General features: G+C 40.7%; 2 protein-coding genes and 1 long non-coding RNA gene across 3 annotated transcripts; 1 reads left to right on the top strand and 2 right to left on the bottom strand.

The window, feature by feature from the left end:
- Positions 1-53: 53 nt before the first annotated feature.
- LOC133239885 (uncharacterized) lies at positions 54-6,452 on the bottom strand. The gene is made up of 2 exons (XR_009734022.1): positions 5,445-6,452; positions 54-208 (listed from the first exon to the last, which is right to left on the bottom strand). It is a non-coding gene; the product is annotated as an uncharacterized LOC133239885 (long non-coding RNA).
- CFAP97 (cilia and flagella associated protein 97) lies at positions 91-18,803 on the top strand. The gene is made up of 4 exons (XM_061404184.1): positions 91-1,126; positions 9,435-9,700; positions 14,363-14,513; positions 15,627-18,803. The coding sequence occupies exons 1-4, from the start codon at positions 91-93 to the stop codon at positions 15,755-15,757; spliced, it is 1,584 nt and encodes a 527-aa protein (XP_061260168.1). The 3' UTR covers positions 15,758-18,803.
- A 4,001-nt stretch (positions 18,804-22,804) lies between these two features.
- SLC25A4 (solute carrier family 25 member 4) lies at positions 22,805-26,809 on the bottom strand. The gene is made up of 4 exons (XM_061404193.1): positions 26,550-26,809; positions 24,776-25,262; positions 24,130-24,270; positions 22,805-23,249 (listed from the first exon to the last, which is right to left on the bottom strand). The coding sequence occupies exons 1-4, from the start codon at positions 26,658-26,660 to the stop codon at positions 23,092-23,094; spliced, it is 897 nt and encodes a 298-aa protein (XP_061260177.1). The 5' UTR covers positions 26,661-26,809; the 3' UTR covers positions 22,805-23,091.
- Between the last annotated feature and the right edge of the window lie 1,110 nt (positions 26,810-27,919).

Raw genomic sequence — 27,919 nt, 5'->3', positions numbered from 1 at the left:
ATTACTGTATAAAAATAAAAAGAGTAATTTGGAAAATACTCTTAGTCTGATGGTTACACTTTCCTCCTTTTCAGATATATTTTTACCATCATGGATCGGTTTGACGATATATCAGAAGGTGAAGTGGACCATTCTTTCTTTGACAGCGACTTCGAAGAAGCAAGGAAAGGTGACAGCAGCTCAGTTTTTGACAAGCAGGATGATGACGCTGAAGAGAGAACAGACAAAGATACGGAAAATGTAAACTTGAAACTTGGACTACAAAGAAAGGAAGATGATCTTACTGAGAAGGGAACGGAGAGCAGTGGGAAAACTCCTCCAGAGGAACACCCTGTAGAAGGTGATAATGCACAAACTGGAAATTCCTCGTCCTCAACCACTTCTTCAAGATCAAAACTGGGTAATGCTAGAGTAGAACATAAAATACACTTGCCCACTCCAAATAGCCTTCCCCAAACTGTGAAAGACGGTGAGCACGACTACTATACAGATGGAGAGGAGAGCACTGATGATGAGAAAAAGCATCATGTCAGGTCCAAGTCAGCTAAGCTGCCGAATAACTTCAAGAAAAGCCTAAGTAAAAAGTATTCCAGAAGCAGCTCCTCTTCGTCTTTGTCCCTCTCATCTTCAAGTTCCGATACAGGCTGTTCAGATACCGGATCTGATGTCGGCCTGTCTGATTCATCTCCATCACCGAAGAAGCATCTCCCTGGCGCCACCCACTTGTCACCCAAACTGAAATATAAACCAGGAGAAAAATCACCAGGAGCCCACGCTTCAGGTACAAAACCCAAGGTTGGTGATGACACCGAAGAATCGGAAGACACCGTGACGGACGTCACTCCTTTATCGACCCCGGACATCAGCCCGGTTCAGTCTTTCGAACTGGGTGCCTCAAGCGACCGAAAAATGAAAGTTAAAAGGCAAGAAAATGTGAGGCAAGAAGTATATGAAAATGTTGAGGATTTGAAAAATAACTCGAAATCTTTGAAATCAGCCAAAAAAGGGAAGGAGAAACATGAACCCAGTCTCACCTCAAAGTCAACAGCGTTGGATTCCAGTTTAGACCACAGATACAAACAAAAAGTCTTACATGACACAATGGACCTGAATCATCTTTTAAAAGGTAATTTTAAACACTGTGTTTGGAATTTATTTTTTAAATCACTACATCTGGAGATAGGGCCTTTATTTTATAATTTATTTTTGGCTGCATGGTCTTACTCTAGCTGTGGCAAGTGGGGGTGGCTACCCTCTAGTTGGCGTGCACAAGCTTCTTATTTTGGTGGCTTCTCGTTGCAGAGCACTGGTTCTAGGCGCCTGGGCTCAGTAGTTGCGGCACATGGGCTTAGTTACTCCATGGCATGTGGAATCCACCCAGACCAGGGATCGAAACCCTGTCCTCTACATTGGCGGGTGGCTTCTTATCCACTGTACCCCCAGGGAAGTCCTGTGTATTGAATTTAAATATTAAACCTAATATTATATTGAGCTTAATATTAAATGCTATGAATTTGCCTTGATTTTTCAAGTAGGTGTGTTTTATTATTTGAGATCATGGATATATTATTATAATGTAACCAAATTATTTCATTTAAAGATACCTGGAATATCATTATTTATATTACTGCAAAACTGATCAACTGGGACTAGAAAGTACTTCACAGTGATTCTTAGAAACTCAAAATGCCTGGAGACCAGATAAAATAAATGCAAGAAGGGGAGCAGATGTTTTCCTATGTTTGATGGAGACATGGGTGTAAGATATATTTCACTTTCTTTAAGAAAGAAAGCACGAGCACCAAGTTTAAGGGAAGGTGGCAGGAATGCTGGCAAATTAAGAGAGCTCAGAGTAAACTGTAGGAGACAATTCAGATTTTAAGTTAAGGCTAGAGAGAATTACTGGAAAATAATTACCAAGTTGATGAAATAGCATGATTCAAGTTTCAGTTACCTTTAAGATAGAAGGATTTAAGAATTAAGATAATCTTGACTACTATATTTCTGTCTCAATTTATTTATACCCATTATTTAGTTTGAAAGGAACAATATATTCCAGGTGAAGAAAAAGCAACCTGAAACTTCATTTTTGACTAGTTAATATAAAATTAGAAATATTGAGCTTGCAGGTTAGGTTTTAGGGCAATTGAAGATAAAGTTTTTAAGTTGTAAGTAAGACTCTCTTGTCTTCATTTGTTTGAAATGTTAGTTGAAAGAATAAATCTTCAGCTACATAATTTACATATGGTGGCCTGATAGAAGGGCATAAATAAGTCCCTTATTTGGTCAAATGAGTCTCATAGATTAATAAAATGTATTTTGGAGCAACTTATACTTGTGAATGTCCCCTCTTTTATAGGTTTTCTTTGATTGTTACTCATTGATTGTTTAATTATTTAAAATATCAATAGTATAAGGAAGAATACTCAGAAAGTAAAGTCTTGAAAAAGATATGCCAGGCTGGTAAGAAAGAGAAAATAAAGTATCAATCTTGTTAGTACACAAAGTAGAATTCCCAGATTCTTGGCATTGCCTGTTACCACCTAGTGGCTAAGCCTCCACTCAGCATACCTTTCCTGATAAATACTCATTCAATCTCTTAAAACTTTCAAGACTGAGTTTTCTATTCTTGCCCATCTGCTTCTTCCCCTAACAATGGGAATGATCTTTAAAAAAGTAGATCAGACCTACAAGTTTCCTTCTTAACTCTTCAGAAGTGGGCTGACTCTTAGGTTAAAAATAAATACCAAATTTCTTACCATAGGCTAACAGACTATTTCTTCAGTGACTCTTCACCCCAGGGAGTATGTGAGCATCTCTTGGAGAGCTACTCAAATTATTAAAACAAACTATTAAGTACTGATGCTTGGGCTCTGCCGTGGAGAGCCTGGTGCACTTGTCTAATATCAGTTAAAGTTGATGAGCCATGGCTCGCCATCATATGCTGACTACCTTCAGCTCCTCTTCTCTCATTACCTCTCAGTCCAGTCACAGTACTTCCTTACTGTTCAGAGAATGTTAATACTTTGCACTCGTGGAGTATTTGCGCTTGAGGTTGGCCTCTCTCTCTGTAGAGGCCACTTCAGTCTTGCTCGGCACTCAGCTTATCCATCACCTTCTCGGAAGTACTCTTCCGAACGTGCTGTGCAGAAATTTCACACCCACCCCTGCCTCACAGTCACAAAAGCCCGTTTCCTTTCAGGAGACTCTGGAGTTAGTGTAAGCAACAGGAGGGCAGGAACTTATTCCTTGCTGGAATCCCCACAGTAGACACTATTTGTTACCTAAAGGACTATGGGACACTTCTGTCCACAGTGCTAACGGTCAGGAAGTATGCATCTTACGTTTCACTGAAATTGGATTTTGTAGCAGTTACCCACTAGTCTTAGGTTTGCCATCTGAAATACATACAGTAAGTCTTTGCCTCCTGTTTCTACCATATAATCTTATCCCGTTTTGACTCGGAAACAGAGCTAAAATGGGGCTCAGTCTCTAGCACATGGACTAGAGCTTTATTCGGTCTGCTGCCCCCTGGGGATCCCTGACCCCAGGACCTGCCCACACGGTACCTGGTGCTCAGGGTTAATACAACCCCAAGAACAAAGCGGCGCTTTTGCCCCTTGATGCATCCGTTGTTGGAGTCACCAATATAACCCACCAAAGACTCTTTATAGCAGTAGAGTGTGTTTTAAATACTAGTTGTGGCGATCAATCTATGTATACGGTGCTTCTTGAGGTTTCTCAAATTATTATTCCTGCTGAATTTGCCCAGTGAAGGCTTTCAGATCCAAGAATATTTTTTGTTTTTCTTGTTTTCATTTTCCCCATAGAGCTAAGCCATGGACATGTGAGATGTGACGTGTACGTGGCCGAGCTGTGTCGCTCTGGCTGTCTTCTATTCAGGCAGGCAGTAAAAGATTGCAGAAATGTTCAACTCTGCTTCTCTTCCCACTAACTATGTTATTTTTATAAAATGTGATATTTACATAGCACTAGTTTATTATTTTCAGATGAATTCACAGATATCTTTCAATTTTTTACCATTAATTTCTAACATGGTAAATATTGATAGATATAACCCACATAAACATTATGTGGGGTCCTCAGTAAACTTTTGGTGTGAGGTCTGTTTAAGAACTTCTATTCCTGAAGAATAATCTATTAGATTTATAATCTATTAGAGAAAAAATAAATTAGCATAGTCTTCAAAAAGGGGGAAAATGGGGGAAAAGAACAAAAAAAAAGCATTTTTTTGTAGATATAAAATTGTGAGAAGAGATCAAACAATACAAGTAAATTGTTTTGACTTATCAGAAGGTATTATCAGAGGGGATAATTTTTTTTTATCAAATCCAACCTGCAAAGATGTTTAAAATATCAATAGTATAGGAAGAATGAAAATAAAGGCTTGAAAAAGTTGTGCCAGGCAGATACCAAGGAGAAAATAGAAATATCAATTTATTAGTACACAAAATAGAATTTGAGATGTGAAAATCACTGAAAGGGACAAAGAAGAGTATTTTACACGAACAAACTGACCAAGTACACTAAAAAGATTTAACAGCCATTGATTTGAAGTGTTTGATAAAAGCAAAACAGAGCTAAATGATGAAATTGATAAAGCTGTAATCACTGTGGAAGATTGGTAGATGTTAGACCAAAAAAAAAAAGTATGAACTACCTACTTATGGGCTGCACTTGGCCCATGGGTTTGTTTTTGGTTTTTTTTTTTGTCTATTACATAATATATTTTTTTAAGTGATGAAATAGCAGTTTCTATTGCTACATAACAAATTACCCCAGTACTTAGGGTATAGTCATAGTCGCTCAGTCGTGTCCAACTCTTTGCGATCCCATGGACTAATGTGGCCCACCAGGCTCCTCTGGTCCGTGCAATTCTCGAGGCAAGAATAGTGGAGTGGGTAGCCATTCCCTTTTCCAAGGGATCCTCCTGACCCAGGGATCGAACCCCAGTCTCCCACATTGGAGGCAGATTCTTTACCGTCTGAGCTACAACTACCCACTTACGGGCTGCACTTGGCCCATGGGTTTGTTTGTGGTTTTTTTTTTTGTCTATTGCATAATATATATTTTTAAGTGATGAGATAGCAGTTTCTATTGCTACATAACAAATTACCCCAGTACTTAGGGTATAGTCATAGTCGCTCAGTCGTGTCCAACTCTTTGCGATCCCATGGACTAATGTGACCCACCAGACTCCTCTGGTCCGTGCAGTTCTCGAGGCAAGAATAGTGGAGTGGGTAGCCATTCCCTTTTCAGGGGATCTTCCTGTCCCAGGGATCGAACCCCGGTCTCCCACATTGGAGGCAGATTCTTTACCGTCTGAGCCACCAGGGAAGCCCCTTAGGGTATAGAGAGAGGCTCAAAAGTGGGGGTGACTTGACAGGTGGGGCCTGGAATCATCTGAGTGCTGGTGTACTCACACATCAAGTGTCTGGGCTTGGGGTGACTTGGAGACCAGGACTTGCTGAGCAGAGGGCTCGTGCGTGGCCTCTCCCTGTGGTCTGGGCTTCAGGTACCGCAGCCTCAGTGCAGATGGTTCAGAGCTCCAAGGACAGCGTTCCAGGAAACAAGGCACAAACCTCACCACCTTTTATGACCTAACATTGGAAGCCACATGGCATCATTTCTTCCATGTTCTATTGGTTATACACCTTCCCAGATTTAAGAGCAGGGGCATAGACCCTCCTTCTTAATGGGAGGAGTGTCAAATAACACAGACACTCTGCAAAACTTCTTCAGTCCACCCTGTGGCCATACATTGATTTACATTCCTCCCAAGTGCAAAACTCTGTTCCCACTTTTCAAAGATCCTGCCCAGCTGGTGATCCAGGGTTAAAGCAAGTCCCAAGGGCAGCTGTGGCTCCTTGGGTGTGGTTCCTCAATTATAGCTCGAGTACTTTGAGAATCTTCTGCCAGGAGAGACTAGGAAGCCCAAGTAGTAATAATTTTGAAGCCCAAAAGTCCCAACTCTGATATTCTCTATAAATTCTGCTTGAAAACTGACCGATCCCTTTTTTAGTTCATCTGTTTTCTATACTGTCTTCTTATGATGGCAAAATAAACTATTAATACTTTAAAGATTCTTCCTGGAGATCTGCTTAGCAAAATCCACCAATGGCAGAAGGTATGTTTTCCATTTTCCTTGCTGTCATAGCCAACAGTGTTGCTGAAATTCTGCCACTTGATCATCTTCACCAGCAGTCTCCTCCAGCCCTTTCTAGCTCCACTTACTATCTGGTCTCAAAGCTAGTGCTCCAGATGTTAGGTTTTTGTTGCAGTAGTACCCAACTCCTGGTACTCTGTTTTGTGTGTGAGTTAACTATTGCTCTGATGACAGATCGCGATCTTAGATCGGTAAAGTGGCAGCCTAGGATGACCTGAAGGCTGGGATCACAGTGCCCCCGCCACACACAGCCCCTCTATGTGGTTTTGATGTCCTCACAGGGTAGTCAGCCTCACAGCCTCAGGGCAGCCAGACACAGGGTGGCCCAGGGCCCCAAGCACAAGGATTCCAGAGGCAAGGGGGAGGGCGTGGTGGCCTGCATCTGTCTCTATTTTTGCCCAGCCTTGGGCTGTACCGTGTTGGTCCGCGCCATCACAGACCTGCCCAGATGCAAAGGAAGGAGACCGAAAGAATGTCTCAGAAGTTCTCATCTGACAAGATGTTCATAAAGAAGATGAAGGAACTTAGTAAATTTAGTTATTATTCCTTGAATCATCACCTCTCAGTTACAAGAGTTGGGATTTAAAAAAAAAAAAAACAACCTTTGAAACATCATTTTAAAAAGCAAATATCATATATCATTGATTTTTTTAATCGGGATCGCAAATATGCCTACAGGGTGAATTTTTTTAAAGAAAAACTAATATTATGTAAATAAAGACATAATATGGCTTGGGATAAATTTTCCATTAATAGTATGCACATAAACATTTTAAATGCTGCCTGTATCCCAGTTTAGGTACAAGTTAAGCTGGTACTTCTAGTAAATGGTGTTACTGAGTCAAGAAGTGGCTCTAGTGATAATGGACATATTGAAATACTGTAAAGAGTTTGAGCAAAATTGTTTCATTAACGAAAATTAGGGAAAAGCAGTATTTCTTAAATGTGTCATTTAAATAATGTACATATTTATATTAATATATTTTTATCCCTGAAATTTTATTCAAATTAACATTTTTTTGATCTTAATTGGAAGACAGTGGATCATATATTGGAGGTTGCCTCGTACTAAAGTGTATAGTAGCCACTTTAGAAAAATGTGCTAATGATACTTGGCATCAGTATGTAAGCACTCAACATATACTTTTCCCATCAAGGGAGGTTAGAATGCTTTTTCGTTTTGTTTTTTTAAATGAATTAGTTTGAAATCCTTCCTTTATTTTATTTTTAGCTGTTGCCTTATTTTACTTATAAAAGCTTTTTATAAATGACATTAGGAAAATAGCTTACTTTTAATTCCCTCTAGAATTTAATTTTAAAGGCTAAATTAATCTAGAAACCTTATTCAATTCTACAAAATGGATATTTCTTGGAAGTAAGATAATTCAATTATATATAGTCTATATATATCTCCTTCTAAATGTGTTCCTATTCAGGTTTCGTCATTAGTTTGGTGTGCTTTTCAACAAATTACCAGTCATTAATTTCCTAATTTTTCCTATCAGGAAGTCACTGTTAATAATTTTTTTTAAAGTTTCCTTAATCTCTGATCATCTTTGGTTTAAGCATTGAGACGTAAATTTACAGTTTTGTGACCTTGCTCCAAGGATTTAACTTTTCTGCACCAGTCACATTTTTAAATGGGGTTAAAAATGCTTTTAACAGCATAAAATATTAAGCAAGTAAAAGAGTGTACTTGCTTAGTACAAGTACAAGATGGTGGTTGTTCAGTCGCTAAGTGCGTCTGACTCTTTGCAGCGCCATGGACTGCAGCACGCCAGGCTTCTCTGACCTTCACTATCTCCCGGAGTTTGCCCACATTCATGTCCGTTGAGTCCATGATGCTGTCTTAACGATCTCATGCTCTGTCATCCTCTTCTCCTTTTGCCTTCAGTCTTTCCCAGCATCAGGGTCTTTTCCAATGAGGAGGGAATGGCAAACAGCACCAGTATTCTTGCCATGAGAACCCCATGAACATAAAGGTGCTCTGATATAATGGAAGCAAATAATGGGGGCCTTCCAGTGGCTAAGACTCCACACTTCCAGTGCAGGGGGCCTGGGATCAATCCCTGGTCAGGGAACTAGATCCTGTATGCCTCAACTAAGACCCAGTGCAGCCAAATAAATGATTAATTTAAAACAAATAATGGTTACTTTAAAAAGATATTGTTAAAACAAATGTACCGTACTGTTAATCTGATATAATACATTCATTTGTAGCAGAAACTTCAGGTGAAACAAGCTTAATATGTTTAGAAATTTCTGATAACTGTTCAGTAATAATTGTGACTTGCTGAAAATTTTTCTAATAATATGAAATATTGATAATTTAGCATGTTGATAAAAATTTCATTTGATAATCATAGTATACAAAATATTTTTCTTGGTTAAAAGCTCTTTTTATATAAGGTATTCATCTGGCTTATGTCTAGTCAGGAATCATAGTTTGACTTTTGTAGTAGAAGTATTTGTTACAATGCCAGTATCAAGACCATAAATCTTGTATAGTAAAATTCTTTCAGGTTAAGTTGAAAGTTTCAGAATATTCTAGGTTTCTTTTTGCCATTTTCTGGCCATTGTTTGCATTGCTGAGAACATTTTATTTTTTGAATTATGTGTGTTGGTGTGCTCAGTCGTTCAATTGTATCCAATTCTTTGCTACCCCATGGACTGTAGCCGGCCAGGTTTCTCTGTCCATGGGATTTTCCAGGCAAGAAGACTGGAGTGGGTTGCCACTTCCTACTCTAGGGGATTTTCCCGACCCAGGGCTCGAACCCACATCTCCTGCATTGCAGATGGAATCTTGTGCACCACTTGGGATGCCTTTCTGACTACTAAAACCCATCTCAACTGAGTATTCTGTCAATGCAATCCACCAGAGGTTTCTAACTTTTAAGCTTCCTTTAGGAGAACATACAATGAACACGACAAAAGCAGTTTCCATAAATTATATCTGCAGTCTACAACCAGTGCCTTGTTCATTTCTTATTAAAGTATTTTCATGGTTTTGTGTATAGCATTTATTCCTAAAGAACCCAATGAGCATAAACCTCTAAGCTGCCTCTGAATTTTTTTTCTACCCTGTTGTAGCCTGGATGTCATTGAAATGATTCCATACATCCGTTACCATGAATTAATGTAGTTTCCGTTTATAAAAGTTAAAGCATATACCATTATGCCATCGTATTGCTGTTTATTTAGCCATTTTTCCTTTTTTGTTCACTTTTTTTGTTGTTCACTTCTGTAGCTTTTCTGCAATTAGATAAAAAGAGACCACAAAAACATCACTTTGATCAGCCTTCAGTAGCCCCTAGGAAAAACTACTCTTTCACAAGAGAGGAAGTGAGACAGATTGATCGAGAAAATCAGAGGCTTTTGAAAGAACTGTCCAGACAGGCTGAGAAACCAGGAAGCAAGAGTATGATTCCAAGATCGACTGGTCCTCCCCCTAAGTTGTATCATAGTGCTCTCAACAGACAGAGGGAACAACAAAGGATCGAAAGAGAGAATTTGGTAAGTGACTGATTTACATTTTAGTCATCAAATAAAGTGCATTTGTACTGATTTGTAAGCCCAACTTGCAGCAAACCCAATACAGCCAAATTTTCTAAATGATACAAAGTAGGAATAGGTTTGTGTGGCATAAAATATAGGGTGAGCCATGAGCCTGGAAGATAACAGTATGTGCTTTTTTATCCAGGAAACTATATTTTAAGGGAGTATTAAATGAAAATACTGCAAGGTCTGTTGTTTATTTGACTAGATCTGTTAAATTACTATAGCAATACAGGAAATGGTGTCCAAGGATTAGATAGCTACATCTGCGAAGTACTTAGTCACTAGCTAAATCTATTTTACTTCATTTTATCCTCAAAAGCTAAAATAATTTATATATCATTTATTTTAAATAATACACACATTTCAGGGAGGTGCCCTGCTGCTTGATGTATGAAAGACATTATTAAAAATGATACAGTAATAGTCCTTTGATATCCTAAGAAATATATATATGGAAACTGTTGAAAATCTTCACATTAAAAAAACTACTATTCATAGCATATCATTTTCTTTATAAAATGCAATTCATAATTGCTGATATTTACAGAGCTTTTTAATGCTGGGCATTGTTACAAGTGTCTTCTAAATATTAGCTGATTGAATCCAGACAATAATTCTTTCAGGGACGTACTTTATTTTTAGCCACATCTTACAGGTAGAATAATTGAGACCTAAAAGGGTTAAATAATTAACCCATGGACAAGTAGCTGCTAAGCAAGTGACTGAGCCAAGGTTTTAAACCCAGGTAGCATCTTCAACTAAAGTTAGACCCTTAATGAACACATACATTCAGAGTTAAAATAAGTGATAAAGCTGTTATTAAAATTACCAGAACAGTTCCCCAAATTCACCCTTATTATGTTTCATCATCAGTACAGTTCTACTTAACCTGAATTTGCAAGAGTAACTCTTATGAATTTATTACTATCACTAACACCAAGAGTTGGTGAGCTAGGGTAGTATATTTGCAAAAAATAGTAAAATATTGGTCAAGAGAGTTACCCTGAACATGGCAGGGAGTAGATTGCAGCAGAACAAGTTGAAATGAGCTTGGTGGGTGGTGAACTAGATGGTAACTTTCTACGTATCCCTCTAGCAAGTTCAGGATTCATTTACATTTTATGCATTTTCATAAACAGCTACAGCAGGTGGTAGAATCATATCCAGGTTTCCTCGCTTTGGGATTACTTTTTTCTTTTTAACATCTTTTTTGAGGTATAATTTACATGCCATACCCATCTAAAGTATATAGTTCAGTGGGTTCTGATAAATAACATGATTCATTTTTTTAAGTTATATATAAAAGTAACAAAATTTGCCACTTTAACTTTTTAAAAATTTCAATGTCTTCTTCATTATTATTTTGATATGTGCACACTGCCATGTTTATTTCTGATTCACTCCTGGCGGGGCTGTGTCTTTGTCGCAGCATGCAGGCTTTCTCTAGTTGCGGGGACCAGGGGCTCCTCTCTAGCTGTGGTGCTTGAGCTTCTCACTGTGGCAGCTTCTCTCGTTGCAGAGCACACGGGCTCTAGGGCACAGGGGCTCATCAGCTGTGGCTCACGGGCCGTAGAGCGTGCAGGCTTCCGTCGTTGTGGCGCACAAGCCCAGTTGCCCCACGGCCCGTGAAATCCTCCTGGACCAGGGATCGAACCTGTGTCCTCTGCATTGGCAGGCAGGATTCTTATCCATGCGCCACCAGGGAAGTTCGCCATTTCAACTGTTTTGAGTGATTGGTTCAGTGACATTAATTACATTCACGATGTTGTGAATTGTGAGTAAATACTACTTATTTCCAAAACTTTTTTGATCACTCTGTACAGAAACACTGTGCCAGACAGTAACGCTCTGTTCTCCCTTCCCCTCAGCCCTTGGTAACCTCTACTCTACCTTCTGTCTCTATTTGTCTATTCTAGATATTTCATATTAGTAGAATAGTAGACTATTTGGTCATTTTGTCTCTGGCTCATTTCACTCCATTATGTTTTCAAGGACCATCCATGTTGCAGCCTGTATCAGAACTTCATTCCTTTTTGTGGCTGAATAATAGTCCATGTATATATATATATATATATATGCCACATTTGGATTCCCCATTCATCTGATGATGGACACTTGGATTGTTTGCACATTTTGGCTATTGTGAATAATGCTGCACTATAGGTGTCTCTTCCCTGGGTCAGCTTCCCTGGTGGCTCAGAGGTTAAAGTGTCTGCCTCTAATGCGGGAGACCTGGGTTCGATCCTTGGGTCAGGAAGATCCCCTGAAGAAGGAAATGGCAACCCACTCCAGTATTCCTGCCTGGAGAATCCCATGGATGGAGGAGCCTGGTGGGCTACAGTCCACAGGGTCGCAAAGAGTCGGACACAACTGAGCGACTTAACTTTAACTTTAACTAACTATAGGTATCTCTTCAGGTCCCAGCTTTCAGTTCCTTCAGCTGTGTACCTAAGAGTGGAATGGCTGTGTCGTATAGTAATTCTATGTTTATTGTTTTGAGGAACTTGGGTTTACTTTTGAGAAGTTGAAACCATTAATGTCTAGGGACTATTCTAGATACAAATGAGATGAAAACTGGTAAGCAGCTTCTGTTATACGCCATATAAATTGTAAATTTCAGCTATTTTAATAAGCAGTGGGAAATTACCACTATTTTTTTTCTTTTTACTTTGTTACTTAGTAATTTGTATATGTGAGCAATATTTTTCTCCATTTCACAGTGGGATCTTGTTATACTCGAGAACAGTCGAACATAAAGTGAACCACATGTTTAATTTAAATTTTCCTAACAGTTATATTAGAAATATCAAAGAGGTGAAATTATTCTACTATAATATTTACCTGACTAAATAAAAAATATTACACTTTAACATGTAATAAATATAAAAAATTGTTGAGAGATATTTTATGTTTTTTGATACTAAGTCTCTGAAGTCAGTTGTATATTTTATACTTAGAGCATATCTCAATTTGAACTAGCCACATTTTAAATGTTCTGTAACAATATGTGGCTTGTGGCCTTGGACAGTGCAGCTCTGGATCAAAAGCTTAATTCACAAGAAGTAGAAAAAGTAGCTTAAAGCTACATGGTGAAATAAGCATAATTTATTATAAAAATTATGTTATTGTAAGGAATAGTAATTGTCCAGATTTATGCTTAACTCTTCTTTATTAAGCAAATATTTGCTTTATTAAGCAAAATAAAACTAATTCTATATATTGTAATATTTTTTTCTTGGCTGGTCCTTTGCATTTATTCTTCATAATAGCTAATTATTTTTTCTTTATAAAATTTTTTAATTAAATTTTTGTTGGAATTGTGTTGAATTTACATTTTAATTGCAGAGTGTTGGGCACTCTTAAAATATTACCTTTTAATCTAGAAATATGGTATGTCCTTCTGTTTACTCAAGCCTTCTTAACACTCGACTTTAGTAAGGTTTTGTAGTTTTCTTTAAAACTATATTTTTTATGTTATTGCCATGAAATTTTTCATTTTGTTTTCTGATTGGTTATTTTTGTAAACCATCAACTTTTGAGTATTCATTGTATAACCAGCCACGTACCAAACCCTTATATAGAGCTGCATTGGCTCAAATGGTTCTTCAGTGTGAGATGATACACTTTTTAAGCTGTTTGCCAGATTGTTTGTAGTCAAAACACACACGCAAGGGTGCACACGTGCACACACACAACACTTTTGTGTCCAATGTACTGCACAACCAGGGTCCATTACTTTGTAATTTTCATGATTCATAATCCTTCACTTGCTCCATCTCCAGTGATAGAGACCAGTTCACATGGCTCACAGGCATGATGACTAAAGCAATTCTGTTCTAGTTCCCTAACATCAGCTCCTTAGCAATCCAGAGGCTGCAAGCCTCCAGGCAAAAGGAGTGGTGCTGTGCAGAACAGGTGAAGAGGACAGCTCTCTCCAGTAGAGGGCGCACTTGCTACATACAGACCCAACTGTATTAGAACTTTTACTTCAAAAGGGGATAATTTTTTTTAATTCATAAAATTTGGAACTGTTCTTGTTAAACCATGTTTCCATATATTTATTTGGACACAATATGAATTCCGTTTTTAAGAAAAATTTCAAGAATAATCTTAGCAGAAGGAGAAGGGAAGAGGTCAAGGAGGGTACTTTGTAGTTTCCCATAGTATGGTTTATAGTTTCACTTTACTCGCTGAAAGAAATGACATTATTTCATGCTCTTAAATGTATGTATGTCAGTTCCTCTCTAAGCATATGTTCACGGTCATTTCTAGGGTTGAACACTGGGCTCGTAGCATTATTACTCCCATAATATCATTTCTATGAGAAAATAAGGTTTAATGTTTTTCACCTTACAGCATCTTTTCTAAGATTGTAACCTGATAAACAAGAGAGCTGTACCTACAATCAGTTGTTAAAATCATAGTGGTTTTGGTTAGCTATAGGACAGGTAGAAACTTTTAGGTTTTCCACATTATTATTGAAATAGTTTTTCTGCAGTGAGTTGAAGTCTTTTCTACTTTATTTTGTGAATTTCAGGTTCTAGAAAGTGTTTGCCTTTTAAAAAAACTATTGCGGTTTATCTAACGTTAGCTTTTAAATTGTTCATTTAAATGCAGGCTTTTCTGAAAAGGCTTGAAGCTGTGAAGCCAACAGTTGGCATGAAACGCTCAGAACAGCTGATGGATTATCACCGCAACATGGGTTATCTCAGCTCATCCCCGATCTCCAGACGAGTGAGGTCCACTCTCAGCCAGTACAGCTCGCTAAGTAAGCACACGCACACGGGTTTTGTACTTGTTTGTACCCTTTTCCCGTTTAAAAGTATATGACTTAGGTTCTTCTGACAGAGTTTTAGATGCTGACTTCTAGGATGCAGTCTGCTCTGTTTCACTGGCATGCCTTGCTTTGTGTTGGTTCACTTAACTTCAGGTTTCATTTTTTACAGTGTATAATGGCAACATAGGAAGGAAACCAGGAGGTTAAACAACTGAAAATATCAGTAGTCTCTTAGGTAATGGAGGGAGAGACTTTTAATTTCAGTGTGTTTATTAAAGGAAGAAATGGACAGATAGACTGTTTAAAAGTTGCCGAAGCAGTCTCTTCAGCCGGTGAAGAATTTTCAGTAGTATCTTCCGGCCCTAATGCATGCTGCTGCTTCTTCACTGGTAATTAAGACGAGAATTAGTGATCTGTAGTCCTCAGATCAATCCCTCTTAATGCTCAGTATATGATCCGTTACACACCCAGAGAATACAGGTGGGCGTGACCGCTGAGTGTTGGAGTGTACGACACACGGAAAGGCCAGACCGTTTTCCCTACAGAAGTCTGTGCTGTTACTTCATGTATATGTGCTAAGCTATAAAGTCTGTAAAAGCTAGTCCTAACAGAAACTTGGAACCACTTGTAGTCTTAAACACTCAGATAACTAGTTTAATTCCATTCATTCATCCGCCACACATCACTTCCTTGGTAGAGTAAGTGACTAAGACAGCGTCTTATTCCAATAACTCACACTTAATATCATGCCTTGACTGTGCAAAATTATTTGTTGAATAAATGTATAAATGGTTATACAAAGAGATTTTATTTTTCCCACTTGAATTCTTTGAGAGGCTTTTAAAAACACTTACTCCCACCCCAAATCTATTGCATCAAAATGCCCTTGTATAGAGTTTGGTTATGTTTGTTATTTTAAGTTCCACAGGGAATTCTGAAGTACATTCCTGGTTGAGAATAGAATTAGACTATTAAAAACACATGTGAGATAGAGAAGGCAGTTTTATTTTAATCTGGGCTTCAGATGAGGAAAGGAAGTGTATCAGATGATGATTTATGTATTTAGTGAGTTCAGATAATTTCTTGCTCTTTGTCTACTTTCAGAAGGCGCTTCCAGGACATCCAGCGCTACCAGTGGCCTCAGCTGTAAGAGTGAGCGATCTGCTTTTAACACAACTGGTGGTGGCCTGTTGCTAAGACCTAAGCCCCCGAATGTCCGTACAGCTTGGTTATAAAAACTCTTTTTACTTTAAGCATTGTTCATCCAGTTCTTAGTTGAAGTGCTCTTGTATAACGCTGTCATTCTCTGTGTAGACATCTAAATACTGGTTTAAGCAATTTAAGGTATTGTAATTAGATGCAAAATGGTTTTCAAAAAGACAATATAAAAATCAGTGTTTCCTGTGAGGAGGTGTTTATATGAGACGTGTATATATTTCATAGAGAAATGGTAGCATACCTGTGTCTTTTCTCAACATAGAAATCGGTTCAACTGTCGGACTGATGAGGCAGTTGTGATAGCATCCTGCACATTGGACCGAAATGTTAGCTATATGGTTCTCATTTAATGTGTTTTTTTGTTTTGTTTTCATTTTCTGTAAGTTTTATATAGTGAGCGTAGCTCCTGACTGACTTGGTTTTCTATTTGCTTCAGAACTTAGGTGGTGTGACTTATAACTTGATTGTAAGATAGTTATTATGAAACTAATCTTGAAATTTGTTCTCATTGGTGGCGCTGATTTAGATTTGAGGAGAAGACAGAAGCTTGCTCTAGGGCAGTCCTTGTGATTCACCAGAGGTGCCTACTACCTCTGTAGAAGTGTGCACTGAGTTAGATCTTAAAAATTTTATCAACCATTCCAGACCATTTCAAATTGTGAGTCTGAGAAAGCTCAACTTAGAAACTCCTCTTTTGTGTTTTTCAGGGGAAGTAGGTAAGGATTCTGAGAAGTTGGGTTTCTTTAGAGCTCCTGTGTTGTGAATAGTTCATCCAAGGACCAGATCCTCATAAGCAAAAGCAAGTATTTGTTGAATTAGCAAACGAGCTCCACCAGCTTGAGGAACCAAGAAGCAGATCCCAAGTTGTGTCAGGACAGCGTTTTAAGGGGTGTTGTTAATGGGTTGTGCTGTATTCAGCGTTTATTGTTTTAAGTGAGAGGAAATGCAGGAAACAAATGCTTTGTTCTACCCCTTTAGAAGTTCTAGCTACTGTTTTTAAGGGCTGACAAAGAAAAACTAAAAATATGATTGATAAAGGAGGAAAAAAATCCCGTATTTGTTGAAGCTATTTTATAAATGTCAGCCAATTTTTTGGTTTTGTTTTGGCCTTTTGTACTGAATCCTGGAAGTACCATTTTTGCCAGTTTCACTTTCAAAGACCTTTTGAAATTAGTGATGTGTGTGTAGGGTGTAATAGAGTTGACTCTTGAAATCAGAGTATTTTTTCTGTCAATCTGTAGGCTCTTGTACAACGAAGTATATCTCAGTCATGTTGCTTCTGCTGTTCTAGTTATCACTGTTTTCATTACTGGCCTTTTATGCATACCTTAAAATGTATTGGTAAGTTTCTATACTAAATGCCAAATCTGTCCCCCCCTTTTTTTTTTAGTGTGAATTTTTGATCTGTAAACACAGTAAGATTTGTTTTTTGCTTTTCTGGGTTGCTCAAGCTCTGTAGCGTGGACGCCAAACTTAACTTTTCTTAAACACCTTCGGTGGTAAGCCAAACTGCATTTTGCTGAACATCAATTCAGAATGTCTTGGCCTTAGTTTGTATTGATAGATTTTGTTTCGGGTAGGGCTTGAGAAGGGTGGGGAGAATGGGGTTAAAAAACTCATGGGAAAACAACCTGACCGTGAGATTTTTCTGCTGCTTTCCTTGAGTTATAATGTTCATTTGTTGTTGGATATTCTGGTGTATAGGTTTTTACATCACTTAGTGCTTTACTTCATACACTTTAGCTGTACTAAACCAAGATTTTGTTTTTTAACTTATTGCACTTTTCGATGTTTGTGTAACAACCTGTCTTTAAGGAGAGATAAGATAATGCTGAATTTAAAATTCAGCATTTGAATATATTCCCAGTAGTGAGTGAATTAGCCAATTTTTTAAAATTGGTTTTTAAGTTGTTAGGGGGAAAAAGAAACCTTTTATGTAATAGCATTAGTCTCTGAATGCATTTTATAGTCTTTGCTGCCATATGTCATATGCCATATGGTACAATTTTAATTTTATAGATAAAAGCTGTACTTTTTTTTTTCTTTGATCTTTAAAAAATTTTTTTCTCTGTACTTTGATTTTAGATACTAAATTAACGCCTTCAGTTTCTACTACTTAGGCAGGGGAGTTTCGTTTAAGTATTACTGATAACAGGGATTCAGCGTGAAGCAAAAGTCAGAACAACAATACTCATCTTTTCAAAGAGAAATTTACAACTGTTGTCATGATTAGTTTACACTGATCAGTATAAGCAGAGGGATAGGAGTTGAAAAATGTGATATTCTCCGATGTAAGTCAAGATGCCTTTTAAGTTGTTACGATTTAAGGGGTATTTTTATGAAGAAATCAGAAGTATATTATTTTCATTTTCAAGAACATAAAAAATGTGAAGGACTGTCTAGCACTACTTTATATTTGGTTCACTTGTACCTAAGATATATATTTTTAAGATTTACACGTGCAATTAGAAAGGATACTCATCCAAGGTCAGCAATTACTAGGCAAGGTTCTTACTGAGAGTGACTTTCATGTCTGTTAAATGTTATACTGGTATTACATCCTTCTTGATAAGATCCTATGAAAAATTTTGAATTATTAAAGTTGTTTCCTAAGGGTAGCAATTACTCTCATACTTCCCCTACTTCCTTTTCTTTCAGTCTCCATAAAAAGCTGCTTTCTTAGCTACTACCCCAAATAAAAGTTTTCTCGTTTGCTTGTAAATGTAGTGTGTAATGCAGTTGTTTTCAGCCCATTAACCCAAATGTCCAAAATGGATATCTAGGTAACTTTAAAAAGAGGTCACTGGGATAGATATCTGTGTGTACTTTCATCTTCAAATTCAAATCCTGCACACTATGAAAAGTATTATGACCAACGTAAAGTTGGGGACACAAGTTTAAGTTACTCTATTATTTTAATAATTAAATTCATAAAATGTTTAATATCTTAAATGCCAAAGTTGGAACCTATATAAATGATTGTAAACCATCCAAGAAAATGTGCTTCATGCTCATGACTACTTTATTTGTATGAATAAAGATAGTAAGAAACTTAAAAATCAACGTTCTTTTTTAATTTCCGAGTCTACCATAATGTCTTTTAGGCATGAAGAACTCATCCTGGGCACAGTGAAGAAAAGAATCAAAGATAACTGAGTTTTGATCCTGTGTCGGTCTCTCAAATGCACTGTCTTCCTGTTCCCATTGTAAAAATTAGAATAATAATTTTTACATGCCTCCATGACTAAGAATTAAGTGAGAATGAAATTGAAAAGAGGATATTAGTTATTTATATCTTTGGAAGTATGATGTTTATGTGGGAAAATGCTTAAAATTACACTCTCGATCATCTCTTTAAACCACATCATAATTGTTATGTTGCTACAAGTGTTGTTCAGTCGATAAGTTGTGTCCAACCCTTGGTGACCCCGTGGGCGGCAGCACGCGGGGCCCGCCCATCCTGCTCTATCTCCTGGAGTTCGCTCAGATTTATGTCCCTTTGAGTCTGTGGTGCTATCTACCCATCTCATCCTCTGCTGCCCCCCTTTCCTTTTGTCTTCAGTCTTTCCCAGCATCAGGGTCTTTTCCAGTGAGTGGGCTCTTTGTATCAGGTGGCCAAAGTATTGGAGCTTCGGCAACAGTCCTTCAGGAAATCACTCTTTTATAGCTTGAATACAGTAGACACTCTTATAGCTTGAATGAGTGTTTTTTTTAAAGTTCACATCAACATTCCATATGTATGATGTGTATTATGAATGATAAGAAATACTCTCTTTAAAACTTGCTGCTAAACCATTATGAATTTTTTTGATAAGGGTTAAATAACAATAGTGCCATTGGAGTAAATCACTGAGCAGTTCCTGCTGGTAGTATATTTGAGCTCTAGCAAATCAGACTACATTACAGCAGAAATTTGTACTTGGTTTTAAAATTCTGCTGACTGTTTTAATCTACTTAGAGATATTTCTGGAACCACCATAATACATACAGTGTTAATGTTCTGTGTCTCTATTCAGAATCCAGTTTGTCGGTCTTTTCTTGCATGATTAGTACTTTTCTAAATGTTGGATTTTATAAATTTTCATTTACCTGAGGACTTGAAAAAATGCTGTTTTATTACCTTCTGGAAATTTTACCTTTCACACTTAGATATGCAGTTCACCTGGCATTGTTGGTTGCCTCTTTTTCACTAATTCTGTTATCTAAGTTATTTAGTTCCAGCTTTATTCTTTGGGCTTAATTTGGTGTCATTTTTTAAAACTTGGAACGGACGTATAGTTCACTGATTTTCAGCCCTTCTTTTCTAATGTTGTTGTTGTCTTTTCTAATAAATGCATCAAAGGCTGTAAGTTTCTTCTGAGCATAGCTTTAGCTGTTTCCCACAAGTTTTGATAACATGGTATTTTTGTTGTTTAGTGATTAAGTCATGTCTGACTTTTGCAATCCCATGGAGTGTAGCCTGCCAGGCTCCTCTCTGTCCATGGGATTTCCCAGGCCAGAATACGACAGGATTGGGTTGCCATTTCCTCCTCCAAAGAATCTTCCCAACCCAGCAATCGAACCTGAGTCTCCTGCAATGGCAGGCAGATTATTTACCACTGAACCACCAGGGAAGACCCCATTTTTATCAAGGTCAAAACATTTTTGAATATCTCTTCTGATTTTCACGTTTTACTCTGTGGCTCTTTAGAATGTATTTTTATAGGCTGTTTTAAATTTAATTTGTGGTTTTGGTTATGTTTATATGAAAAATTGTAGGAAAAATTTGAAGCCCTAGATCAGGGTACAGAGAGTTACAGCCTGTTGGCCATATTCAGCAGCCCAGAGCCCATTTTTGTGGCCTTTACAAGTGTTTTTTTAAAATCAAAAGAATATTTTGTGACATGTCAGTACTCTAAGAAGTGCACAATTCAGTGTCTGTACATGAAGTTTTGCAGACCAGCCACCCTGGGTTCGTGTCTAGTCCAGGGCGCTGTCGCAATAGGACAGAGCTGCCCTATCAAAGACCATCTGGTCGACACAGCCTCAACTATTTACTACCTTGCTCTTCAGAGAAAAAGTTTGTTGACCCCTGCTCTAGGTGGTATTTTCTTCCAGAGATTTACTTTTGCTTTTGACTGCAGGCAGCAGGGGTGCTCACAATCTCCAGTCTCCTATATCCAGCTAAAGGGATGAGATAGCTGAAAGCCGGCCTCCAGGACTGCAGGGGCTGCCCTGTCCCTGGTTCTCTCTTCCTGCTTCGGGAGGCTACCCAGAGGTGTGACCCTTCCCTCCCCACCCCCCAGACACTCTCAGAATCACTCTCCAATTCTCAGCCTTCCAGCTGCATCTCCACAACTTTCACACACCTCCTGGGAGAATGGACCCTCAGTGAGGGGATTGAAAAGACAAGGCAGTCCAGGGAGGTGCTGCCCATCCAAGGTTGAGGGGCCTGGGGGCTCCGGGTCGTAAAGGAGCTGGGGTGAAGGCTGACTGCACAGGCTCCTTATACATCCATTCCTGAGGGCACGGAGGTTAACACTCATGGGAGAGGCTGACTTGTGGGTCACACGAAAAAGGGAGATAATCACACCATTAAGTAAATGTTGAATCCCCTTCTCCACTTCCTGTTCCTGCCAGAGAGGGCCCAGGGGTCTTCCACTGCTCGCACTGCCCACCTGCTTCCATATCGGCCCCCAACACCCCCACCCTCCCTCCCCCTGCGCTAACTTAGGGCTGACTTTCTCTAGAGAGCCACTCCACAGAAGCATTTGTCCTACTAGCCTGCCCTCTTTTCTCTCCATCAGCAGCAGAGCTTGGACTTTTCAGATCACCTTTAGGATAGAAAGCCAATGAGACATGTATCTAAAGGCCCCTAATGACCCATACTTGCGACTTGGCTTTGATGCGCTTGAGAGGCTCTCTGTTGGCCTTTTCTGTTGGCAGAGACAACTGCTAGATTAAGATGGATGTAACCTTGGATGTGGCAAAACTCAGACCTTAGCTACGGAGGAGAACAAGGCAGCCAATTTTTTTTTTTTTTAAACCGGGGAGGCAGGAATGAGAAGGTGGGAGAACTTGGGGAGGAGGCGGGTCAAGAACAGAGCATGCAGAGGCACCCCTCAGCCACCTGTCAGGACCGCGAAGGCGCGTGCCTGCCCTTCAGGCTTCACCCGACACGTAGGGGTTTGTGTACGCAGGTCACTCCCAGCAAGCGAGGACCCTATGAACCGTGTGGTCTTCTGGACGCAAAATGCTTACTTTCCATTGTGTAATTGTCCTTGTTTTCCTCTGGCTCACAGACTTACCAGAGTGAAGTCCCAAACTGACTTTTCCTCCAGGTCTTGGTAAATTGTTGCAGAAAAGAAGTGCTGGCAGAGATTTTCTACACCCATGTATCTGAGTCTCCTTATTTTCTCTCAAGGCCTATTCTATCCTTCCGCCCAGCTCCCTCTGGCTTCTAGTTCTCCTCAGCCAAGATTCATTGTACTGCTATTAAATGTTACACTATGTAACAATGCCAAGTCCCACCTCTCTCCTAACCCCACTTAAGCTTTTTTTTCCCAATGGACTTCTGCCTTTTTTCCCAATGGACTTCTGCCTTTTTGTATCTTCCACAGGATCCAACAGATTTCAGTGCCAGCTTGCTAACTGATTTCAATGACTACTGTCCACCTGTCATAAAATTCCAAGTATCACAGTTCTCTAAAGGCCCTGATAGCACTTCCTAACCATGCAAAGCTCCTGAAACTGTGATTTAAAGCTTTTAGTGGAATCTCAGAATTCCTGAAGACTGTGTGAAAATTGCATAAAATATGGTGAGATTATGGAAGCCACAATCCATGTTACCACTAAGAGGCTGTGCAGTATGGTGTAAGGTAAAGAGAAAGAACATAACCTATTTCAGTTTTAAAACCATAACTCTGAAGTACTCTAGGTGTTCACATGATAACACAGTGTAATAGCTGATATTTAGAAGCCTGTCCACTGAATTATATAAATGAGTCATGCTAGAAAATAAGATTTATGGTCTTATGCTTTTAATCCATTTGGCAGTTAATAAGAATTCAGTAAAATAGAGAACATGCATTAAGTGGTCTTTATTGACATTTCACATTAAGTTATTCATGATCAGTTCTTCAGTTAATTATATAAGTATGATAAGTTATCTTCTATTGGCTGTGGAAATTTAAATGTAAAATAAATACAAAATACATTTGTGGTTTAATGAATACTTAAGCTTTTTTTCCCCCCTCTGAGGTATTCCTTTCAATCTGGTTTCATCCCAGATCTTTCTTTTTACTTCCCCTTAGGAAGAGTCTATTAAACCACACAATGGATCTGGAACCAATGAAATCGAGTTTTAATCACATTAGACAAACTTTTTGATCTCATCATACAATACCAATACAAAAGCACCGCCCATGCCTCTCAATACGTTGGACCAGGCACCTTTGAAGAAAGCCTTGGGTCCTTCATCTTTTGCAATCTTCCTCCAGCAGTCCACTGTCCCAGTGTACATGATATCAGCTGTGGAAACAAACATTGTTGGTAAGGGCTCCATGATTCCGGAGGAAAGAGACTCTTCCTCTGAAAGACACCTGCAGAGTTTGTTTTCAGTGTTATAAAAGGTCACTTTGAGTCTTCTGCCCAGCTCTAAGCACATTCAATGGGACAGCGCCTCCCCTCGCATAACCGCTGGGGAGGGTCTCTAGATTCCTAGTTCAACTCAAGATCAAGTGAAGAACTGGGGCAATGAACCAGCGAATTCACATAAGTCAAAAAGAGAAACAGGAAGGGAGCACGGGGAAGCAGAAGTATTAAGCTGGGGGGTCCTGTTTATTATTGATGAGAACACTGAGATCCAATCTCAGATTATACTCTTACAAAGCAAGAGATACAATTATTAGGTTAAAGCAAATGAAACTAATTATACTCGGTGTTTCTTACTGTTACAATGGCAATTTCTTACGTTTCAACCTATTGAAGCCAAAACTTTTCCTATTGCCACAAACTTCTGGAGGCCATCTCTCCCCCAGCTAAATCACTCTCCCCAATAATACTTGTAAAACCAGGTAAGAAACATTTTAAAATAAACCAGCTGATTACTTCAATTTCTGCACCCAGGCTCTAAGGGAAAAAGGCCTAAGGCCTCTATGATGCTAGCTACCTAGTTAAGTTCACAAACCAGGTGAACCAAACCATATCCCATTTTCAGTGTTCTTACTTCTTTGATAAAAACAAACCAAATCTTTAAAGGAATAGTTTAGAACATTAGGGAGGATTCATCACAATCTTTCTTAAATTTTTATCTCAATTCTAACAACTGAGAAGAATGCAGGCTGTAAAGAGCACTGACTAGCGTTCTCCTTGAGCAGAAAAGTAAGATTCTCGTGGGTCTCGGGCTTACCCCCTTTCCGGCCAGACTGCATCATCATCCTACGGCGGACAGTGTCAAAGGGGTAGGACACGAGCCCCGCTACCGCCGTCACAGTCTGGGCGATCATCCAGCTCACGATAATGTGCACATTCTTGGGGTCAGGCAGCATCCCTGTGGGCAGAGCCAACAAGCCAAATGGCCATGACGCGATTCCTCCTCCGAGCAGCTGAGCAAAAAGCAGGTGGGGACGGAGAACAGGGCACCGCAACTCCACGCCCCACCTTTCCAGAAAAGCCTGCCCCGCGAGGGGTGCCTCAGGAGTAACCAAGCAGCCAACACAAGTTGGTGCTGCCAACCCTCCCTGGACCCGCAAAGCCCGAGTGGTGCCCCGCGCACAGGACGTGTTGAAGTGGCTCCAAGTTAAACTTGGTAACTGATAAAAGGAGCCAAGCACCCCCTTTGCCCTCTCCGAGTAACTCAAGGCCAGGGTAGTTCAGGAGAGGACAAGGAGAGTCCCCCAGCTATTGATCCCCACCTCACCACCTCCACAGTTTAGCCCAGGGACTAGGGGAAAGTGAGATTAACAGGACAAAGTCCTTTATGAGTTAGACACCCCTCAGGATCCTCTCTGCACACATCCTTCTCAGCTCTGCGCCCCCTGACACCCTTCTCTCACCCTTGGCCGTATCATAGACTCCAAAGTAGGCGGCTCTGTAGATAATGATGCCCTGGACCGAGACGTTGAAACCCTGGTAGAGGCCCCTCAGGCCATCAGACTTGAAGATCTTGGTGATACAGTTGCCCAGACCAGTGAACTCCCGCTGGGCGGCACCCTTGCCCACGTCGGCAGCCAGCCTGGTCCTAGCGAAGTCCAGCGGGTAGACAAAGCAGAGGGAGGTGGCCCCAGCTGCCCCACCGGAGGCCAGGTTACCGGCAAAGTAGCGCCAGAACTGCTTATGCCGGTCCACGCCCCCCAGGAAGATCTGCTTGTACTTGTCCTTGAAGGCGAAGTTGAGAGCTTGGGTGGGGAAGTAACGGATCACGTTGGCCAGGTTACCCCTCCAGAAGGAGAGAAAGCCCTGCTCCTTGGGGATTCTCACCACGCAATCAATGATCCCTTTGTACTGCTTCTCAGCACTGATCTGTTTGCTGGCATGCTGGACCTGCAACGGGAGAGGGGCGGGGGAGGAGGGGGATGGGGGGGACAGGGAGGGCCGAGAGAAGAGGGCAGGAGAACAAGAAGGTTTGTGCTTCCTGATTTCCTTGTTTAAAAAGTATGGGGAAATCAAATGAACAACTGAGTAAACTGAAGTCTTAGCTACTTGGACACTGAGTCCCCTAAACCCAGTCTTGCCTCAATTACCAGGGCATTTGAGAGAAACAGTTCTGCTCCAAAATACACTGAAAAGGATGATTTGATTACGTAAAGGGAGACATTGATTTGCTGCATTTCCCCTAGGTGCCAGAACTGTACTAGGGGTTTATTACTGGGAGACAGAAATAATTAAAGATCCCTGGCCCAAAGGACACCTGCTCTGATCTGACAGATATGATGGGCAGGAGGTGAGGATTTCTCCGTCTCTCTTTAGTCTCCCTGAAGACACAGTCTCTGAGTAGTAGGTGTTCCAACAGAAGAAGAAGGAATCCACTCAGCATTGGAGCCTGACATTTTCCAAGCATATCCAAATAATCAAGTATTGAGGGGTTTGTTGCTGAGGGCCATTTGTTGGGGTTTTTTCTTGTAATAACAAGATCATTTTGACTCCCAAATTGAGAATGCCCAATTCCTCATGGAGGGATCCTTGCTTTTTGGGCAAGTGAAAAAAAAGGGGGGGCGGTGAGATGATGAGAACAAGCCATTCAGAGATCAGGGCTGGGGAGGAAAAGATTTGGGGAAAGGATGAATAAGGCCATCTGAGTTTATTTTGAAAAGTGTTGGTCTCTCAAGACCTGTTTCTTTATGTGCAAAATGGGGGAAACAGTATCTATCTTACAGAGGTCATAGCAAGATGAATGAATAATAGAATAATGGCTACAGCATGGCACACTGGACACCGTAATAATCTTGAGTAGTTAATTATTTCGATGTTGTTAATCGTAAAAGGTGGATGCTGAGAAGAGGGTGCAAGGGGCTCTGAAAATCAAGAGGTGAGGCCGACCCAAGAGGCCTGAGTGCCCGCGCTGTCCCCGGAGCAGGATCTGGCTGGCTGCAACCTACTCGGGGTGGGTTTCCATATATAGACACCCGCACGCGGGGCGCCACCCGACACCAGGAATCCGCTACTGACGCTGGACCTGTCTGCGCAGAGGGCACCTTCCCCTTCGTGCAGGCCGTGCGCCGGGCCCGGGGCCTAGCGCGGATCTGGGGGGCAGCCCCGCGGCTCGCCGGGGCCCCGCGCGCCCGGTCTCGCGCGCCCGCGCCCCGCTCACCGCGCCCGCAAGGTCCTCACCTGCAGCAGCAGTTTGACCCTCTCGATGGGCGCGACAGCAGTCTTGGAGATGGCAGCGGCCACGCCGCCGGCCAAGAAGTCCTTCAGGAAGCTCAGAGCCTGATCGCTCATGGTGACAGCCGGGCGCACACCGCCTCCGCGAGACGCGCTCTCGCTGTCTCCGCCCGGGCAGCCCCGGCTTCCCCTGCTCCAGACCCTGCGCGACACGAAGGGGCCACTCGCCTCGCCCCGCCGCCCTCTTTATATAACCCGCCCAGGCTCTCGCGAGAGGAGGCGGGGGCCCGGGGCCCCTCGCGCCCCTTTCATTGGCTGGACAGATGCTCGGAACCCCGCCTCCTGGCCCGCCCCCTCTTCTGCAGAGGGCAACGGGGGCGAAGGCGCTTCCGGGAGGCAGGGGTGGGCTAGGGGCTGTACCTTTACTTGGGACATTTAAAGGGCAAATTCATGTTATCTGTCCCGCGAGTGCAGGGAACACCGTGTCTCTGCAGCATGTGGGACGCTGTATTTATAGCACAGGAGGCCTAGGCCGACCTGGACGCGGACACGGGACCCGCGGCCTCCAGCCCCGCTCGCCTTAACCCCGGGTCTGCACGCGACCCGCCCCCGGCCGAGGCGTGGAAGGCTCTCTTTTCTTCTTTGAAACTGTGTCCAGAGCTTCCTGCCTGTATGAGGGCCCTTAAAGAATCGTGTGCGCTCACAAATTAAGATCCGCCAGAATAAATACACTAACGTCACTTGATGCTGTGATTGCTTCATCTAATGTGGCAACCTGCTGAATCCCTTCTTCTGTCCATTCAAATCGTTCAATCATTCATTCCGCTAGCAAGTGTTTCTGTGCCAGGCACTCAGCGCCACCAGGGCAGGCCGAGTGGTAGGGGTGCCACTAGGTGAACACTTATTTAGCAAGTATTTAGTATGTGTGTGTCGTTTGTCTGTTCGATCTGTCTGTCACCCCATGATACACAGCCCCTGATAACTCAAATAAGGAGGACCTTATAGGTCTTTTTTTTTTTTTTAATCCCTTAAGGGTTTAATGTTCCACTCTGTTCTCAATAGAATCTCAGCAAATATTCTGGGCAGAATGTTCGCAGGCAGCTGGCAGCTTCTTGAGAGTCGGTGCTGTTACCCTTCCCATCAGAGCAGCTGGATGACTGGGGAATGTTAAGTAAGAGAAGGTCGAATGCTTGACTGCTTTTGCCTGTTTTTTAATAGACACCTGGCTTTGGGGAGATATAGTCTGTCTAGTCCTGGAATTGATTGCAATTAGTTTTTGTATTTAAGAAAATAAGTTAGTATGAGCTTTGATTTCCCTTAACTTATTTTTTGACAGTTCATAGAATCATACAACTTTTCAAATACAGCTGTTCCTT

Source organism: Bos javanicus, chromosome 27, assembly GCF_032452875.1.
Source record: "Bos javanicus breed banteng chromosome 27, ARS-OSU_banteng_1.0, whole genome shotgun sequence".
NCBI classification, from domain to species: Eukaryota; Metazoa; Chordata; class Mammalia; order Artiodactyla; family Bovidae; genus Bos; species Bos javanicus.
The sequence above is the reverse complement of the archived record's forward strand: the minus strand, read 5'-3'. Positions and strand labels throughout refer to the sequence as shown.

Coding starts and splice junctions, on each gene's coding strand:
- SLC25A4 (XM_061404193.1), bottom strand. CDS start 26,660: ATGAGCGATCAGGCTCTGAGCTTCCTGAAGGACTTCTTGGCCGGCGGC. Junction 24,271..24,775: donor AGTCTATGATACGGCCAAGG/GTGAGAGAAGGG, acceptor CTCTGCCCACAG/GGATGCTGCCTGACCCCAAG. Junction 23,250..24,129: donor GCAGTCTGGCCGGAAAGGGG/GTAAGCCCGAGA, acceptor TTGTTTCCACAG/CTGATATCATGTACACTGGG.
- CFAP97 (XM_061404184.1), top strand. CDS start 91: ATGGATCGGTTTGACGATATATCAGAAGGTGAAGTGGACCATTCTTTC. Junction 1,127..9,434: donor CCTGAATCATCTTTTAAAAG/GTAATTTTAAAC, acceptor TCACTTCTGTAG/CTTTTCTGCAATTAGATAAA. Junction 9,701..14,362: donor GGATCGAAAGAGAGAATTTG/GTAAGTGACTGA, acceptor ATTTAAATGCAG/GCTTTTCTGAAAAGGCTTGA.